This window comes from Aulonocara sp. 'chitande type north' Nkhata Bay, linkage group LG11, assembly GCF_057382095.1.
Source record: "Aulonocara sp. 'chitande type north' Nkhata Bay isolate Kocher_YH1m ecotype deep benthic linkage group LG11, A_spYH_male_GT1.1, whole genome shotgun sequence".
Classification (NCBI taxonomy): Eukaryota; Metazoa; Chordata; class Actinopteri; order Cichliformes; family Cichlidae; genus Aulonocara; species Aulonocara sp. 'chitande type north' Nkhata Bay.
In genome coordinates this window covers 13867278-13884482 of record NC_141354.1, presented here as the reverse complement: position 1 = coordinate 13884482, position 17205 = coordinate 13867278, and the positions used below count along the sequence as shown (strand labels likewise).

General features: G+C 39.1%; 1 protein-coding gene across 2 annotated transcripts; it reads left to right on the top strand.

Annotated features, from left to right (window-relative positions):
* Window positions 1-1093: 1093 nt before the first annotated feature.
* Window positions 1094-16186, top strand: LOC147318628 (uncharacterized). Of its 2 annotated transcripts, none has more exons than XM_086310672.1 (6): window positions 1094-1141; window positions 1290-1558; window positions 1784-1912; window positions 2018-2153; window positions 2602-2922; window positions 15151-16186. In XM_086310672.1, exons 4-6 carry the CDS (start codon window positions 2028-2030, stop codon window positions 15307-15309), a joined length of 606 nt encoding a protein of 201 aa, XP_086166798.1. In that variant the 5' UTR covers window positions 1094-1141; window positions 1290-1558; window positions 1784-1912; window positions 2018-2027; the 3' UTR covers window positions 15310-16186. The 2 variants fall into 2 exon arrangements, with proteins under 2 accessions (XP_086166798.1, XP_086166797.1); XM_086310671.1 differs by having other exon boundaries at window positions 1693-1912.
* The last annotated feature ends 1019 nt before the right edge of the window (window positions 16187-17205 follow it).

The following is a 17205-nucleotide window of genomic DNA, read 5'->3' as shown; positions in this document are numbered from 1 at the left end:
AGCGGTCAGGGGGCAGAAAGACCACAAAGATTCATGGATGTAGTGTAGGAGGACATACATGTGACTGGAGGATGCTAGGGACAGGGTGAGATGGGAGCAGATCCCTGTGGCGACCCCTAAAGGGAGCACCCGAGAGAAGAAGTCGACCACTTTTTAAAAGGCTGTGTACCATGTTATGTATCAACTGCTGATTTCCTCATCTGTTGGAAAAATGTAGAAAAGAATTTGAGGTTTAAGTCGCTGTATACAAGGGTGAAAAAGACAACAAAAAAGTATACAATGAACAAAAAATAAATAAAAATGTGTCACTCTGTGTCGTGGGATAAAAAACAGACAACCTTAAAGTGGAAATCCTCACATTACCTATGTTCAGTGAACACAGGGTGCCACTGCATCCACAAAAACAATCCAGAAACTTCCGTAGCTTCTGTCTTTTAAGATGACTTGAGGGGACGTAAAAGCTGGTTACAAAGTGCTGTCTTTTCACTTTTATTGTTTGAAAATAGTTGTGCTGGTTTTTATATCAAAAAGGGAGCTCACATAAAGCATCTTGTGTAAGCGTTAAAGGGGTTTTCAAAGTAAGTAAATGAATAGAAGTATAATGAGTGGCCTTCATAGCCATGTTCTTTCTTCTTTATTAGACATGCTCTGTCGCCATCTAGTGGACAATCTGTTTCCCCCTGCCTGATTAAGGTAGTGAGACCGCATAATGAGCCTTCCAATCATGCGGTGCCCTCGTGTTTACCCGTGAGATACAGACTTAAATACTTGAGTAACAAAACTACATGGTGTGTAAATCTACAGAGAAGAACTCGACATGAGTCGTTCTTTTAATTAACTGTATGACAACTTCAAACCATAAGACCATAATATTTCTCAGTTATTGACATAAAGGGCTGTTTTCCAGTTAACTCGCAGTTTTTGTGAGAGACCGTCACCCCTGATTATGCCCACCGAGCCGACCCATACTATAGGCTCTGTAGGTCCTGATTTACATATGTCCAGCCAGCTATTGAGACCGGAAATTAAGCATATTTGCATTCACAAAATAAAAGCGTACTGCGTTGAAGACCGTAAAGAAACAAGACGGAGACACCATTTTGGATGTGGAAATTATACGTGTTTTTGTGGCTATAGATAGGTATTTTCCGGGTTTTATTGTTGATATGTGTTTCGTGTGACCCATATAATCATAAGATTGGTTTGGTTAAATTGTACATGTGTCTGTGGAGGCTGAGGGTAAAAATAAGCTTGTTTTCATTCTATATTGTCTCTTCACCTGTTTCCAGAGCCTACATAGAAAGGCAGGCATCATCTCGTTTCCTAACAACCACCAACTAACGGACTAAAAATTACAAATTTTAAACATGTATGAACCCAAGACTTATCTTAAAGCATCACGTCACTTTAACTCCAACCATAATCCCTACCATGACAAGTCATGACGCACCCACTTTGCCTGGCAACCACCTAACGACGGACTAAAATTACATTACAGCAGGACCTGAGCATCGCAGGGGGACCTTTTGAAGCACATTGTCCTATGCATTTTTCCTAGGTGCGTGTAAATTACATTTATATGTTAACTATAAGACATTTAATTTTGAAAACCATAATCAAATTCAAGTTGTGAAATCGAGTACAGACCCAGCTGTTTTTGTTTGTTTGTTTGTTTTACTTTTGTATTTTCAGTTTTCTCATTATGACCAATATTGATCAAGACCAAAAATACCGCGGCATGAGCAGGTACAAGATAAAATAAAACCGCGAATATGCTCCGCAGCTCTTTTAATTTGAAAGCGGAAGTGTGATATGCAATGCTCGACGAGGGGCTACGCTGACTGTCAAGCGTTTGGAATAGGACTACGACGTGTAGCGGACCGTGTTCAGCTGTAAAATTCAAAAGGGCTTGGTAAGAAAAAGGAAAAAAAAAATTAAATATTTTAGAGAAGTAAGCTATACGCGAACCCGGCGCCAAAAAAACAAGGCTGACTTTCTTTTTTGTGTGAAAACCTAGAAGTTGCATTATGGATTCGGGGAAACACCCATGCGCTCCACCAGCGGGATGGTCCAGTGAGAAGTCCTCCATGGGCCAAGCGCCCCCTCCACCCTACCAGGACGACAGTAACCCTGGCCCTGGATATCCACTGCAGGTAACCAGCACATTTAAAGACACATTTTTTAAGACAATCTAAAAAAGAGAGAGAGAGAGAGGTATTTAATCCAATAAAAACTTTAGTTATATTTTCTCTATTTACCTATAGACTGCTAAACAATGTTATCATGTAATCATGACTTTTCCCATCGGTTCGTTCGGTTGTGTTATTATGATATTCATCCTGCTGAGTTGGTTAGCTGCATATATATATATATATATATATATATATATATATATATATATATATATATATATATATATATAATATGGAGAGAGAGAGAGATCTAAAGACGAGGTAAGATGTACTCCTTCTATATTTAACCTCTATCAACAACAGTCTCGTTTTTCCATAAATCACTTATCCAACCGGTTTTCCCACTTCAACCACCTGTTTCGTTTGCAGTGGAAATGAGTTGGTCTTATTTCACCTCTGTGTCCTGCAGGGTTATCCCGGGCAGCCTGCAGGAGTAGGATATGGACAGCCTGCAGGAGTAGGTTATGGACAGCCTGCAGGAGTAGGTTATGGACAGCCTGCAGGGGCAGGATATGGACAGCCTGCAGGGGCAGGATATGGACAGCCAGCTCATCCCATGGGTGGACAGTACCCTGCACCTCAGCAGGGTACTGTCGTGGTCCAGCCCACAGTGTATGTGGCTCAGGGTCCTCTAACTAACCCCGTCAATGACTACTTGGGCTACTCCATCTTCACCATGTTGTGCTGTTGCCTGCCACTTGGAATTGCTGCCCTTATCTTCTCCATCTTGGTGAGTCTCAAAAAAGAAAGTTTTTCATTCTTCATGGACTGTTGCACTGCAATAAATACACATCATAAAGCTGTTTGTTTAAGGAGATGAGATGATACCTAAAGAATTCCAAGAGTTCTAAAATGAAATGAAATAATAAATTAAATTTGTCATTAAGTAATTAAATTTGGGAATAAATAATAATTCTACTAATAATCAAAATAATAAACTCAAAGATTACTAATAGTTCTGGTGGCTTTCTTCCACCACTGATGCTTGTGGTTTCATTTATAATGTATTTTGGGAGACCTGGCTACATCAAGTCCACACCAGCACCAATTCAGTTGACTGTAACACTGCATCAACTCAGTACCTTGGATAATCTGTGTTGACTTGCTGTTAGATGTTGGGGTCTGTTGAAAAGCCACAGCAAGAATTTACATTTTAAAATAATTTTATGGTGCACTCCAGGACAGGAACCATGAAGTAATTGATTAAAAAGTGGAATATTTAAAGATATGTTTAATTAAACAAATTGAAATGTTAATTAATTAATGATAAATTTAATGTATTCATTTATTATTTACGCAGTTTTTTTTATTTAGCCCACATTTAGCACATTTAGCCCTCCATAGTTTTAAAACATTCAGTATAAAGTTCATTGAGGTATTAAAGTAAACCATGCTGTTCAGAACAACATCTAACACCCACATGTTACTGCGTGGGAACCAGATTAGAGAACATGCTTAGGTTACCAGAAGGTGTAAAAATTTGTGCAGAGAAAAGGAGAAGTGAAAGATGCAAAGATGTGCAATAACTGTGTGACAAGAATTCACATGGAAATCAAAAAGACTAGGGGAATAAGTAAAGATGCCATATCCAATGTGGCACGAGAGATGAGAGCGAGATGTTTAAAAACAAAACAAAAAATATTGTACCCACAGTCTTGAGGAGGGGAGGATGGGTATTGCTTTTTACTTCCATCTGGAACGAATGGCTTTTTAAATGGTTGGTTTTGGACTTGATTGACCTGAATGTCTTTGCAGAGGGCAGGGAGAAGAGTAAGTAGTGGCTGCATTGGGTGTGGCCATCATAAAACAGCTGGCTGTCTTTTCGAGTCAGCAGGTGTGACTTTCACAGAGACAGAGAGAGAGTAGAGTAGATAACCATTGTGGGAAAACTCAGCAGTAAGAACACGCTGGTGGTGAAACGCTCTGCAGTGCAAGGGTTTCACTTGCATTTGAAAGAAGGCAGCTGTAATTACCGGCGTAATTGAATATAGACCCACATAATTTCCTCTGAGGCACACAGTGAGCAGCAAAGAGGCGTTGCAAGTGAATGCAAGTGAAACCCTTGCACTGCAGAGCGTTTCACCAGAGATCATCAACAACAACCATCCCAGTTATTCAGGGACTAAATCCACCACAATAAGTGAATGCAATATTTACAGGCACGTCCTGCTGTAATCGTTGTTGCTGCTGACGTTGGGCTCTTTGTATTCTGGTAGAGTCGAGATTCTGGCTCCAAGACATAACTGTAGATTTGAAAAATTGTCATTTGCAATTAAGAGCAATTAAAAGAAAGTAGGTCTTTACTGAGGGGCTTTAAAGGGACAGAAAAAGAATTTCCGTAGGCTGCAAATAAAAGGGGTCTCAAAGTGAATCCAATGTGGAAGTTGCATTCTTTATACCAGCCAGCAGGGGGCAATTCTTATGTTTGTGGTAACAAATATTGTTAAACAGGAATATATGGGGAAAACAGTCTACGGCTCCCTTTATCCATGGTCTCAGTAAAGCCTTTTCTGATGAGTTTATGGTCCCTGGTTTTAAGTGGTATTGAAAACAATATGATGATTATTTTGTAAAATATGGTCATTATTAGTGTCAAGAAGGGCTATAAAGCAGGATGTGCTTAAAGCCATTGCTTTATAGCTGTACTAGAACAAATCTTAGTTTTAGTAACTGTTCAAAGTTACAACAATTAGTCCAGGAATACAAATATGGAGGTGAAAATGAGCAGAACAGCCCTCTTTAATGCCTTTTTTAACACGGTCTCATTAGAGTGCTACTGCATGCACGTTGTCTCTGGAAGTTGTGGTAGTTGATTCTTACAGGATGGAAAAGACACCCTTGCTTCCTCCATGTTTGTAGTTAAAGGCCAAAAATAACCTTACATTTTACTGCATTCACAGAGACTCCTGCAGAGTATCACTTTTAAATAAAGGTGACTTCTGAAGCTTTAGGTAACTTCACATCTGAGCAGACAAGTATCACATGTGGAGTTCCCCAAGGTTCCATCTTGGGACCCCTTCTGTTTAACATCTACATGCTCCCACTGGCACAGATTATAAACAACAACAAAATAAACTATCACAGCTATGCAGATGACACACAAATATATATCACAATGTCACCAGGAGACCGAGGCCCTGTACAGGCTCTTGGTAAATGCATTGAGGAAATCAATGACTGGTTGTGCCACAATTTTCTCCAGCTAAACAAAAACAAAACTGAGGTAATAGTCTTTGGCGCCAAAGAAAAACGATTACAGGTCACCAGAGAACTTCAATCTATACATCTAAAAACCACAAACCAGGCGAGAAATTTGGGTGTAGTGATGGATGCAGACCTAAACTTAGAAAAACACATTAAGACAATAACAAAGTCAGCTTACTATCACCTCAAGGATAAAAGATCTGATGTCTCAACAGGACCTGGAAAAACTAGTCCATGCATTCATCTTTAGTAGGCTTGATTACTGTAACAGCATCTTTACAGGTCTACCTAAAAAATCAGTCAGACAACTACAGCTCATTCAGAACTCTGCTGCTCGAGTCCTCACTAAGACCAAAAAAGTGGACCACATCAGTCCAGCTCTGAGGTCCTTACACTGGCTGCCTGTCCGTCAGAGAATAGACTTTAAAGTTCTGATGCTGGCCTATAAAGCTCTGAATGGTTTAGGACCAAAATACATCAATGACCTCCTGACCCAGTATGAACCATCCAGATCCCTCAGGTCATCTGGATCCGGTCTTTTATCAGTTCCCAGAGTCAGAACCAGACACGGAGAAGCTGCATTCAGCTTTTATGCTCCTTATATCTGGAACAAACTCCCAGAAAGCCTCAGATCAGCTGAAACACTCAGTTTATTTAAATCCAGGTTGAAGACTCACCTGTTCTCAGCTGCATTTGAATAAAGCACCAAATCCACACTTTAAGCTTAAATTTCAAAACTTACATTTAACTACTGATTTTATCTACTGTTCTGATTTTATCTGTTTTGATTTTATATACTGTTGTTTGTTTGTTTGTTTGTTTGTTTGTTTGTTAATTAGTTAGTTAGTTTATTTGCTTGTTTTAATCAATTTTAAATCATGCTTTTTATTTGTTCTTGTTTCTAATGTCTCTGTAAAGCACTTTGAATCACCTTGTTGTTGAATTGTGCTATACAAATAAACTTGCCTTGCCTTGCCTTGCCTTTAATGTAAATGTTTTTGCCATAGTGACTTGCAATGCACTTCTATGTGACTGTGCACAATGTTTTATATTATGTTTATTTTTTCATCAGTATTCAGAAGCCTACAGAAACACAAAGCGTGCATATTGCCCTGCATTTTCTGTTGTTTTTTTTTTAGCCTTTCTTGAGACAAAGAAAATGACAGATGAAAAAACAGAGTCATTAAGCTTTTAAGCTTTTCTAAATTTCCTGTGCTAGGTTTTGTTAAAGTTATGGCTGAGACTACACATGTCATGCTGTGCTAATTATAACTCGCGACACATACCTTCCAAAGCAGCAGATGCTTCCGAGCTGTTATTTTTAAAATGTTACACATGTATCTTTCAGTATTTACATTGTGGTTGTCCACAGTTTCCCACAGTTGCTGTTGTGAACCTAATTAGAATAAAACTAAAACATATTTTTTACCATTACATAACATTGTAGGATTATTGCTTAAAAATAAATAAATACAATTTTTAAAAAGGCATCTATATTGACCAGTGCGGATTAAATATGAAAAAAAATAGCATCAAATGCTGGGATACGACAAAGGCACGATAAGATCAACAAACTCTATTCACTAAGTTTATGCTTTAAGGCAGAAGATTTAAAATTAATCACTCAAGGCTTATTTCGGCCTCTTTTAGCATTTAATAATAATAATAATGGGTTGCATTTCTATAGCGCTTTTCGGGACCCCTCAAAGCGCTTTACAATACCACTATTCATTCACTCTCACATTCATAAAGGGCACTTATGTAAGGTTGATGATTTGTTGCTCTCCCGAATCATGCATAGACACACTTTCAGTTCGTGCTGGAAGAACATGAACTCCTCGATGTCTCCCTCTCTGTCTTCCTCGTCTCTCCTGCAGGTTCACGCATCCTGGCCCTTGTTTTGTCTGTGCCTACACAAAGTTGGCATTATAGCAGCCCCACCTCTTTCCATTACTATATCACAGCCGCTGGGTCTAACACTTTGTCTGGTGTTGTCTTGTAGAAACAGTATCTCTGTGTTGGGGCTGGTCATTTTGGTCTACATTAGACATAATAATGCAGTTCTTCTCATAGACACTGGCTCTTTTGTCAAGCTGAGGAATTTCAGATTGTTGGTGATCACGCGGTCATGAGGATCTCATCATTTTGGCAATATGGAGAATGCCCACTGATTTATTTTTGTTTTTAATCTGCCTCTGTGTAATCTGTGAATCTCTTAGCTTCAGTACTGACAAATCATTGAAACAGCAGTAAAACCAATTTTATGGCATTTACAGCAGCATGTGCCTGAAGACATGGTACACTTACAGTGGGGCAAAAAAGTATTTAGTCAGCCACCGATTGTGCAAGTTCCCCCACCTAAAATGATGACAGAGGTCAGTAATTTGCACCAGAGGTACACTTCAACTGTGAGAGACAGAATGTGAAAAAAAAATCCATGAATCCACATGGTAGGATTTGTAAAGAATTTATTCGTAAATCAGGGTGGAAAATAAGTATTTGGTCAATAACAAAAATACAACTCAATACTTTGTAACATAACCTTTGTTGGCAATAACAGAGGTCAAACGTTTACTATAGGTCTTTACCAGGTTTGCACACACAGTAGCTGGTATTTTGGCCCATTCCTCCATGCAGATCTTCTCGAGAGCAGTGATGTTTTGGGGCTGTCGCCGAGCAACACGGACTTTCAACTCCCACCACAGATTTTCTATGGGGTTGAGGTCTGGAGACTGGCTAGGCCACTCCAGGACTTTCAAATGCTTCTTACGGAGCCACTCCTTTGTTGCCCGGGCGGTGTGTTTTGGATCATTGTCATGTTGGAAGACCCAGCCTCGTTTCATCTTCAAAGTTCTCACTGATGGAAGGAGGTTTTGGCTCAAAATCTCACGATACATGGCCCCATTCATTCTGTCCTTAACACGGATCAGTCGTCCTGTCCCCTTGGCAGAAAAACAGCCCCATAGCATGATGTTTCCACCCCCATGCTTCACAGTAGGTATGGTGTTCTTGGGATGCAACTCAGTATTCTTCTTCCTCCAAACACGACGAGTTGAGTTTATACCAAAAAGTTCTACTTTGGTTTCATCTGACCACATGACATTCTCCCAATCCTCTGCTGTATCATCCATGTGCTCTCTGGCAAACTTCAGACGGGCATGGACATGCACTGGCTTCAGCAGCGGAACACGTCTGGCACTGCGGGATTTGATTCCCTGCCGTTGTAGTGTGTTACTGATGGTGACCTTTGTTACTTTGGTCCCAGCTCTCTGCAGGTCATTCACCAGGTCCCCCCGTGTGGTTCTGGGATCTTTGCTCACCGTTCTCATGATCATTTTGACCCCACGGGATGAGATCTTGCGTGGAGCCCCAGATCGAGGGAGATTATCAGTGGTCTTGTATGTCTTCCATTTTCTAATGATTGCTCCCACAGTTGATTTTTTCACACCAAGCTGCTTGCCTATTGTAGATTCACTCTTCCCAGTCTGGTGCAGGTCTACAATACTTTTCCTGGTGTCCTTCGAAAGCTCTTTGGTCTTGGCCATGGCGGAGTTTGGAGTCTGACTGTTTGAGGCTGTGGACAGGTGTCTTTTATACAGATGATGAGTTCAAACAGGTGCCATTCATACAGGTAACGAGTGGGGGACAGAAAAGCTTCTTACAGAAGACATTACAGGTCTGTGAGAGCCAGAGATTTTCCTTGTTTGAGGTGACCAAATACTTATTTTCCACCCTGATTTACGAATAAATTCTTTACAAATCCTACCATGTGGATTCATGGATTTTTTTTTCACATTCTGTCTCTCACAGTTGAAGTGTACCTCTGGTGCAAATTACTGACCTCTGTCATCATTTTAAGTGGGGGAACTTGCACAATCGGTGGCTGACTAAATACTTTTTTGCCCCACTGTATGTCTTCAACCTGGCACCACCTGCCACACCACATGTGTGAGGTGACAGACACTGAGAGGTGCACAACCAGCGGAATAAAGACCAAAGGTTTTGGTGCACGCTGCTGTTTGTGAAAGCAACAACGCCAGTTGCAACAGGGGCTTAACAGCTTGTGGCTTGTTGTTATGAACAATTTGAGGTAACGGTGATTCGTGTTTGTTTCCATTCTTTCTAATGGAAAAGTTCCGGGTTTTTCTTCCTTTTCTGTGAGCTTTTCTGAATTAATTGCTTTATGACAAAATACTGTGGAGCTTTCAGTAGCACTACATGCCCCCGGGCTTTCCAAAAATCCCCACTTTTGTCGCAATCAGGCTCGAGCAGTCAGTTACCTCAGCTCAAGGGCATTGCCTGCTTTTGTGAAGGCATCACCAAACAGCTCTTTGTTTCCCTGTCAGAGATTTACAGTTAACAAACAGTCAGGTGAATAAACAACACTGAGACACTTAAGATTGACAACGTGCGGCACGGGTGAAAAGCTCAGAGCAAATCACACCGAACTGCAGTATTCGTTTATTTTTATAGGTTACATCGTCAATATGCAAATATAATCACATTTCCTGTTACGCAGGTCCTGATGCTGTCTGTGTGTGTGTGTGTGTGTGTGTGTGTGTGTGTGTGTCACAAAGTATGTGTGTTGCAAGTCAATTTCTAAGAATAATATAATGCAAGTCAACTTCTGCAGATGTGTATTTCTGTACTGATCTCTTGTCAGTGTCACAGGGTCAGCTTCCTGTTTCAACAGAAAGCTGTGTCTGGTGAAATATGTGTAACATAACTTTTGAAGCATAAGCAAGTAAAACAATAAAAACTCCCTAACATTCCCCAAATGCCAGCATTTTCTTCAGAAGCCCTTATTTACAATGAGTGAACATTCAGATGAGCTAATTCTTCTGCAGAGGGGTGATGTATTTTAACTGGAATTTAAGGTTATTTCCTCTTGCTGACCTTAAAATGTGGCATACATTTTAGTTTGTGTCACATTAAAATGTGATACAAATTTATTTTTGGTCTAACATGGCATTTCTTGTTACTGAACTGTCATGTTACGTATTGAAATCAAAGTGGAGACAGTTTTGTGTTTAACCACGGAGCTACAGAGAGCAACATAAAGGCAAACACTGGTCATTGGCTGTAATGTCAGGTGCTCTGTAGCATCTGATTGAGGTAAATTTAAATATTAAAGTGTAAAATGTTTGATCAACACTAAAGAAAATTAGATTTGATTCTGTAAAAGGATCTTCATGTAAAACTGTCTGTAGTCACCAAAACCGATAAAGCCAAAGTAAATATTTGTTCCGACAGGACTTTACTCAGATCAGTGTGACCAACTACCTGATAGCAACAAGAAGCTGTTTTTTTTGTTTGGTTGTTTTGTTTTTTTACATTATATTTTTTTTCTAAAGAGAAATAACCACTTTTCTATCTGAACATTACATTAAACTTACTTGAAAATGTTATTTGACAGATGTGAATGGCGTCTTTTCTACGTTCACTCGGTTAAATGAAATAACAGTTGATGACAGGAGAACTGTAGAAAGATGTGAAAAAGATCTAATGAGAGATTATTTTGTTTTCACCATGATAAGTGGTTAGCAAGACATTGATTAGAGCTGTGCAGTGAGGTAAGAATTCATCACTGAGTGTACTGAATCCGGTTTTAACCCTTTCCTTTCTGATGTCTAAAACTTTTGGCATATTTGACTGTAAAAAGTTTATTTATTTAAAGTCATCGCTAACAAATCTAAAAGCAGGGCAACAGAGCAGTGCGAAAAGCACATACAATTGTCACTTAAGTAGACGCACAGGTATTTGTGTAGCACCTATTTTTGTGCAGTGTTATCTGAACCTTCACCTGCCACTTAGTTATAATAATAAAATAATTATGATAATGCAGGTAAATACAATCTTTATTTCAAGTTAAATTGCAAATGTAATGAAGAAAAAAACAATTGGGTTTTTAAAAGTTCAATTTGAGATTTTGTCGTGGTCCTGAGTTGACTCACTGGTTTTGAATACTGTTATCTTATGTTTTAGATTAATTCTTAAGATTTTCTTGTTCTTAGGGTTTGATTTCTGTTTTGTATTTTTAGCTCCTGTTCTGTGTCTCTGTGCCTGTCCTGGTCCCACATCTGTGTTCCCTCCCTGTTGCTGTGTCTGATGTCTTTGTGTTAAGTTTTCGTGTCTTGCGTTTGGTCTGCGTTGCTTCCTGTGTCTTGTTAGCTCTGATTTATTCCTGCTGTGTTATCACCTGTTCCCTATCCTCTCGTTGTCAGTCTGTGTATTTAAGCCTTGCGATTCTCTCTGTCTGTGTCACATCTTTAACGTCATCCACACCTTCTCCGTGTTGTGTCTCATCCCTCTGTGTTCTGGTGAAGTTCTGGTTCCCAGTTCCACTCTCCTAGTCTATGCTTCCTAGTTTTAGTTTCCTGAGTCTAGTTAGTTCATGTTTGAGGTTCTTGTTTTGTTTTTGTAAAGTTTACTTCTTACAAAGAGTGTTTTAGCAAATAACGCAACTGTTAGCTTCCTGTTTCTGAGTACATTTAGGTCCACATCCTGCCCGCAGACAGATTTGTGATTTGGCAGATAATGAAAAACCCCAAGTTCTACTGTGGCGGCGTAGTGTGGGAAACAGAATCACTTTAGAGCTATGCCCAAATGCTATAGCTACAAAACAAGCCCAAATCATCACTCCACACCTCTGTGCTTGACAGTTGGTATGAGCTGTTTGTGTTGATATGCCACGTTTGGTTTTCCCCAAACATGGCACTGTGCATTATGACCGTAACAACCATCTCTACTTTGTGCTTGTCCATCCAAAAGACATTTTTCCAGGAGTCTTGTGAAAATTCCAAACCTAAGCTTTGTTGCTATCTTATTTTTAGAGAGGAAAGACTCTTTTTGGCAACCCTTCCATACAAGCTGTGCTTCTTCTAATTGTACTGTCATTGGCTCTTGAATTTTCTTATTATTATTATTATTATTGTTGTTGTTGTTGTTGTTGTTGTTGTTGTTGTATTATTAGTTTTTAATTTCTTTGAGTATTGAACAGTCTGACCTTTGGCCAAAAGGCTGTGAAAACGTTTTTTCCCATGACTCCATATATATCACAAGTATGTACGTGTTGGTACGTGTTTAACATAGAAATATGCTTCTGAGTTTCAACCACAAATACATAAAACTGTTAAAGAGTAAAATGCCACTCAACCCCCCTGCTGTTAGCCTTACCACAAGATTCGGATGGCTCACAGAGGTGAGTGACATTTTGTGTGGTTAAGATGTGTTGAGGATGTTGTACATGTTCCAGGAAATCTCTAAACTGTTGGTAAACTGTAGGTTGAAAAGACAGAGACAGAACAAGAACATCTGAACAATATTAACTCACTGAATAAGCTAGCTAAACTACTCTTTGCCCGTCACTTTGCTTTCATTTCATTGTGGCAAAACTATGCAGACTTTTTTATCAGCTGCGTTCAGCTTTGCTTGCTGCAATGTTACCAAATCCCATGCAGAAAGAAGACGAAGAAGCAGCACAGGCAGACACACTGATAACCCTCCATTGAGACGGCACACAGATTATACTGTCTAACCTACAACAAGGCAAGCTAGTCAGAAGGAAAGGAGAGCCGTGCTTTCAAAGAGCACTTTCTCGATTTTGGGACACTAGTGCATTAGTCTAGTGCACTAGTGCATTAGTGCATTAGTGCATTAGTCTGTAGAAAGGCTGCCCTTTCTACAAACCAGTTTGGGCTGTGTTTTTATCAGATTAGTTTGTTTCCCTTGGGCCTGCTGTTCTGTTGAATGGACTGTCTAATCCTGTTAGCCAAGCTCCTTCCTACAAATAATTCAGCTGTAATATCACCATAAGAATATATTTTAATGTTTTATTCCTTGGCTTTTGTAGGAATTCCCCCCCCCTAATTGGCAGCAGAGATGACTCTGTGGTTCTTAAATGTTTGTAGGAAAACAGCCCTTTGCTTTCTTGTGTACAACCTCACTTGATGAGGTTGTGCTCGATTGCTAGTTGTAAGAGTCACTGAATGCAATGTGATGTTGTTTTTGTATGTTGTGGCCCCTATTAGTCTTCAAGGCTTCAAGGTACTTTTTAAACTAATGGATTAGACAAACATTAAGCAGATGTCTCCTCAGCATTTTTAGTGGGAGCTCAAAATAAAGATGGAGGATAGGTGTGGTCCAGTCTAAGTACTGAATAAAGTATGCTAACAACAGCTGGTCTGTTGTTTCCTATTTTATTAAAAGTCCTGTGGTTTCCCACGTTGTCCCAACATGTCAGTTTAAGTTTTCATGTGGCCTAAAAGGTTTTTTTTTTTTTTTAATGGAGTAAATATTGGATTAAAACTCTTGGTAAACTTCTATTTAAGAGATAAAACGATGGGAGTGCTTCATATTGCCTCAGTAAATATTCTGCAGTGTGGCTCTTAAACAGCAATTGCTCGCAAATTACAGTTTACCCATAAGTAGTAATCATCACATAGAGTTCCTTCTCAGTGTGTGCATATCACCGTCATGGGCCATTTGTTCCACAGTCTCAACAGTCAGCTTGTTTTCCGTAAGTTAAACGTTCTTGCCACACCTCTAACAACATAACAGTTGGTACAGTAATTTAGAGTGTTCTGTGCCATGATTGTGTTTGTGAAGAGTTACTGCTAAGCTTTTGTGTTTCTGAAAGTGCATGCATCAGTTCCTCAATACTCCGTTTTCAAATTTTCCAAAGTGAAAAATAATCTTTGTTTACATCATCATTAAGAGGGAACAGGATGCAGGATGAGATGGCTGATGAGAAAAAATGAACTTGATGCATGTCCACTACAGAGTAATGCAGAGTGCAGAATCATAGGATGCCAACAATACTTGACAAAAGGGTTTGTACTAAACTGGAGAACCCAAAAATCCAACAAAGGATGTAACTAGAAACGTACATATGAGACACAATTTCTTTAGGCAAGGTAAATCTGAGGCACATTAGGAGGAGCAACGGGCAATTTGAAAGGAGGAAGAGGAAGGTGGGACTCACAGGAAACCAATGGGGAATGAGATATGGGAAAACATCACGACGGTTAGAAGAGACAATTGACTGTGAAAGTAAAACAGGAACCAAGCAAGCAATGCCACACAGCAATAGAAATCCCCACAGTAAACATGATGATAGAGGCAGGGGCACACGCACTAACACAAATCCAAATTAGGGAACACAGAGGGACACAACCAGTTCTTACCAGGATACTAAAGCCAAAATGTAACCAAAAACTCCAAATAGGGAAATGAAAACCTGAACCAGAACTCAGAACAGCAATACACATCCTTTCCTATCAGCCTACCTCTCTGACATGTCTTCCCAATGTGTTGTTTGTGTAAGTTTGGTCAGAAGGTTCCTTTGTAAGTGTGCATGCGCCATTAGCGTGCTGCCTGCTGTAACCTATAATTTCCTTCGGGATTAATAAAGTATTCTGATTCTGATAATCAAGCAGGAAAACTTGGTTTGGAATTCTTACTGAGATAATGTAAAACGTCCTGGCTTGCGTGGCTATGCTACTTCTCATTCTTTTTATTATGTAATTTAATAATTTTCTTTACATTATGAATGTTGACGGTTGTAGAATGTCTCAATGTTCAAACTGCTGGAAAACATTACATCTTCCACACGTTTCCATTTTCAGAAGATCAGAGTATATGCTTTCTGGGTTTTTAAGCTCTAAACAAGTATCATCCTGTATAGTGGAGGTCCAACAACCAAGAGCAGCAACAACAACCAAATTGCTTTGTTTTTCTTCCTTATCACTTTCAGACTCGGGAATCCAACCACGTTGGCGATCGGATGTCAGCGGAGCGGAGCAGCAGGACAGCCAGGACACTGAACCATGTGGCTTTGGGACTCGGTATTGCTGGCCTGATCCTCACAATTGTTTATGTGGCAGTTGTGATAAATGCCGTTGGCAAATACTGATTTAACATTTTTTCTATATTGCCTCTTCATGCTCAGAAACAGGTTATGTGATCATATCAGGAACATTATTGGCTTTCAGGATGACGTTTTATTGGAAACTTTTTAAATTTGTGGCCCCTAATGTGCTGAAAAATCTTTGACGTTAACCCTATAATGGCATTTGTATCATATTTGCCCTCTTTCTCATCAACATAATCAATACCTTCCATAATTTTAAAATGTTATGGACAAAACTCTTTTTTAAAAGAGTCTAAATTTAACATTGTTGTTAACAAAAAATTGTCAAAAACGCCCAATGTATCAAATGTGATACAAAGAAAATATCTCATAAATATCTCATAAACAACATAATATAGCACAGAAAATGTGGATTTGGTTATAAGGGTTATTAAACATCTCAGTTCCAAAACAATTTGAATTTTTTCTGGTTATTTTTTGATGGGTTGGGTCTTACAGAGTTAATCAAATTATTATCAACAGTGATTGGCAATTTATTGTTATGATCTTGCTGAATACATCCAAATCACTGCAACCCATTACTCTTCAGCAGTGTGAAGACTAGCATCTATTGCCAAAGATTCATATTTACTAATCAGTTATTTTGCTTATGATTTGCTTTTGTATGTTATCACGCATCTATCGTCACATTTTTGACATGTATGGGGTTTTGTTTCTCAATTTTGATGCCTTATGAATGAGAGTTTATTGTGCTGTCATTACACAAGCAGAATTCATGCCATACAAAGTTTATGTTTCATGATTAAATGGCAAATGATTATCACAACTTTAGGTTGTGAGATTAAAGTTTGACTTTGAGTTTTGTGAAAGTATTAAAAGGCTAAAATGTTTACGAACATTAAAATTCCTCACTGATGGAGACATGTGTTTTGTCCATGCTGAAAAACAGTGGAAGACTGAAGTCTGTTGATCATCAGTTTTGCAATCTTAAACAGGATGTCATAGACTGTTTAGAGGAGTGCAAAGCTTCTCATGAAATCAGCAGTAAAGTAGAAACAGCTGAGGCATTATGAGGAGCAGTTCAGTCGGGCTCCAATTCGCTCTGTATTCAAACTTGTGTAGGTATCGCTGGTGTTCTGTTGCACTCTGTGTTTTCTTTGTAGCCAATGCTTAAGACTGTATACCAAATTTCTTTATAAATAAAGTTGAAGTATGTCATGAGAAAAATGTTTGTGTTGTTTAATTGGATGAGTTTTATCAGACCAGTTTCAGAGCCTTCCCATAGAAACCTTGGGAACACAACTGTGGAATAAGTGAGTTTGCAGCTTAACTGTTGAATACATTATTTTACAGGTGTACAGGTGCATTTTAAAGAAAACTGTTTCTGTTAATACACAACTACAAAATTATTATTCCATTAAAAAAACAAAATGATTTGAGTGGATATTATTAGCTCCCCCACCCCCCTAGAAACCATAACACAAACCAGCGATGGGTTTTATTTTCCAATGTACACACGGTATAAAAACCTCAAGGGTCTGAGTGTCATTTGAGAAAGCATCGTGCCAAAACAACAAGTTTAGACTTGAGCGGGGCCTGCACTTCCACAGGTCCCACTGGTTTAGACTTATTTCTGTTAACAAAGCAAGACAGAGCAGCTCAACCGGTTTTCACATGCTAGCAAGGGAAGGATCTCAGAGCAGCCCTTCTGCCCTTGGTGTCAGACCACTTCGAAGAACCAGCTTCCACTGCAGCCTTTTATTTCTGTGACACGCAGTTTCAAATTCAAATTCAAATTTTATTTGTCACAGTCATACACAGTACGATATGCAGTGAAATGCTTAGACAACTGCTCGTGACCTAAAGAAAAAAAAAAGGAAAAGGCTATGAATAAGATAGGAAATAAATATAAAAAATTAAAAAGTGTAAATTTAACTA

Excerpts from the sequence above, each read along its gene's own strand:
- LOC147318628 (XM_086310672.1), top strand. The coding sequence starts at position 2,028 with ATGGATTCGGGGAAACACCCATGCGCTCCACCAGCGGGATGGTCCAGT. Across the intron at positions 2,154-2,601 it reads GCCCTGGATATCCACTGCAG|GGTTATCCCGGGCAGCCTGC; the intron begins GTAACCAGCACA and ends TGTGTCCTGCAG. Across the intron at positions 2,923-15,150 it reads CCCTTATCTTCTCCATCTTG|ACTCGGGAATCCAACCACGT; the intron begins GTGAGTCTCAAA and ends TATCACTTTCAG.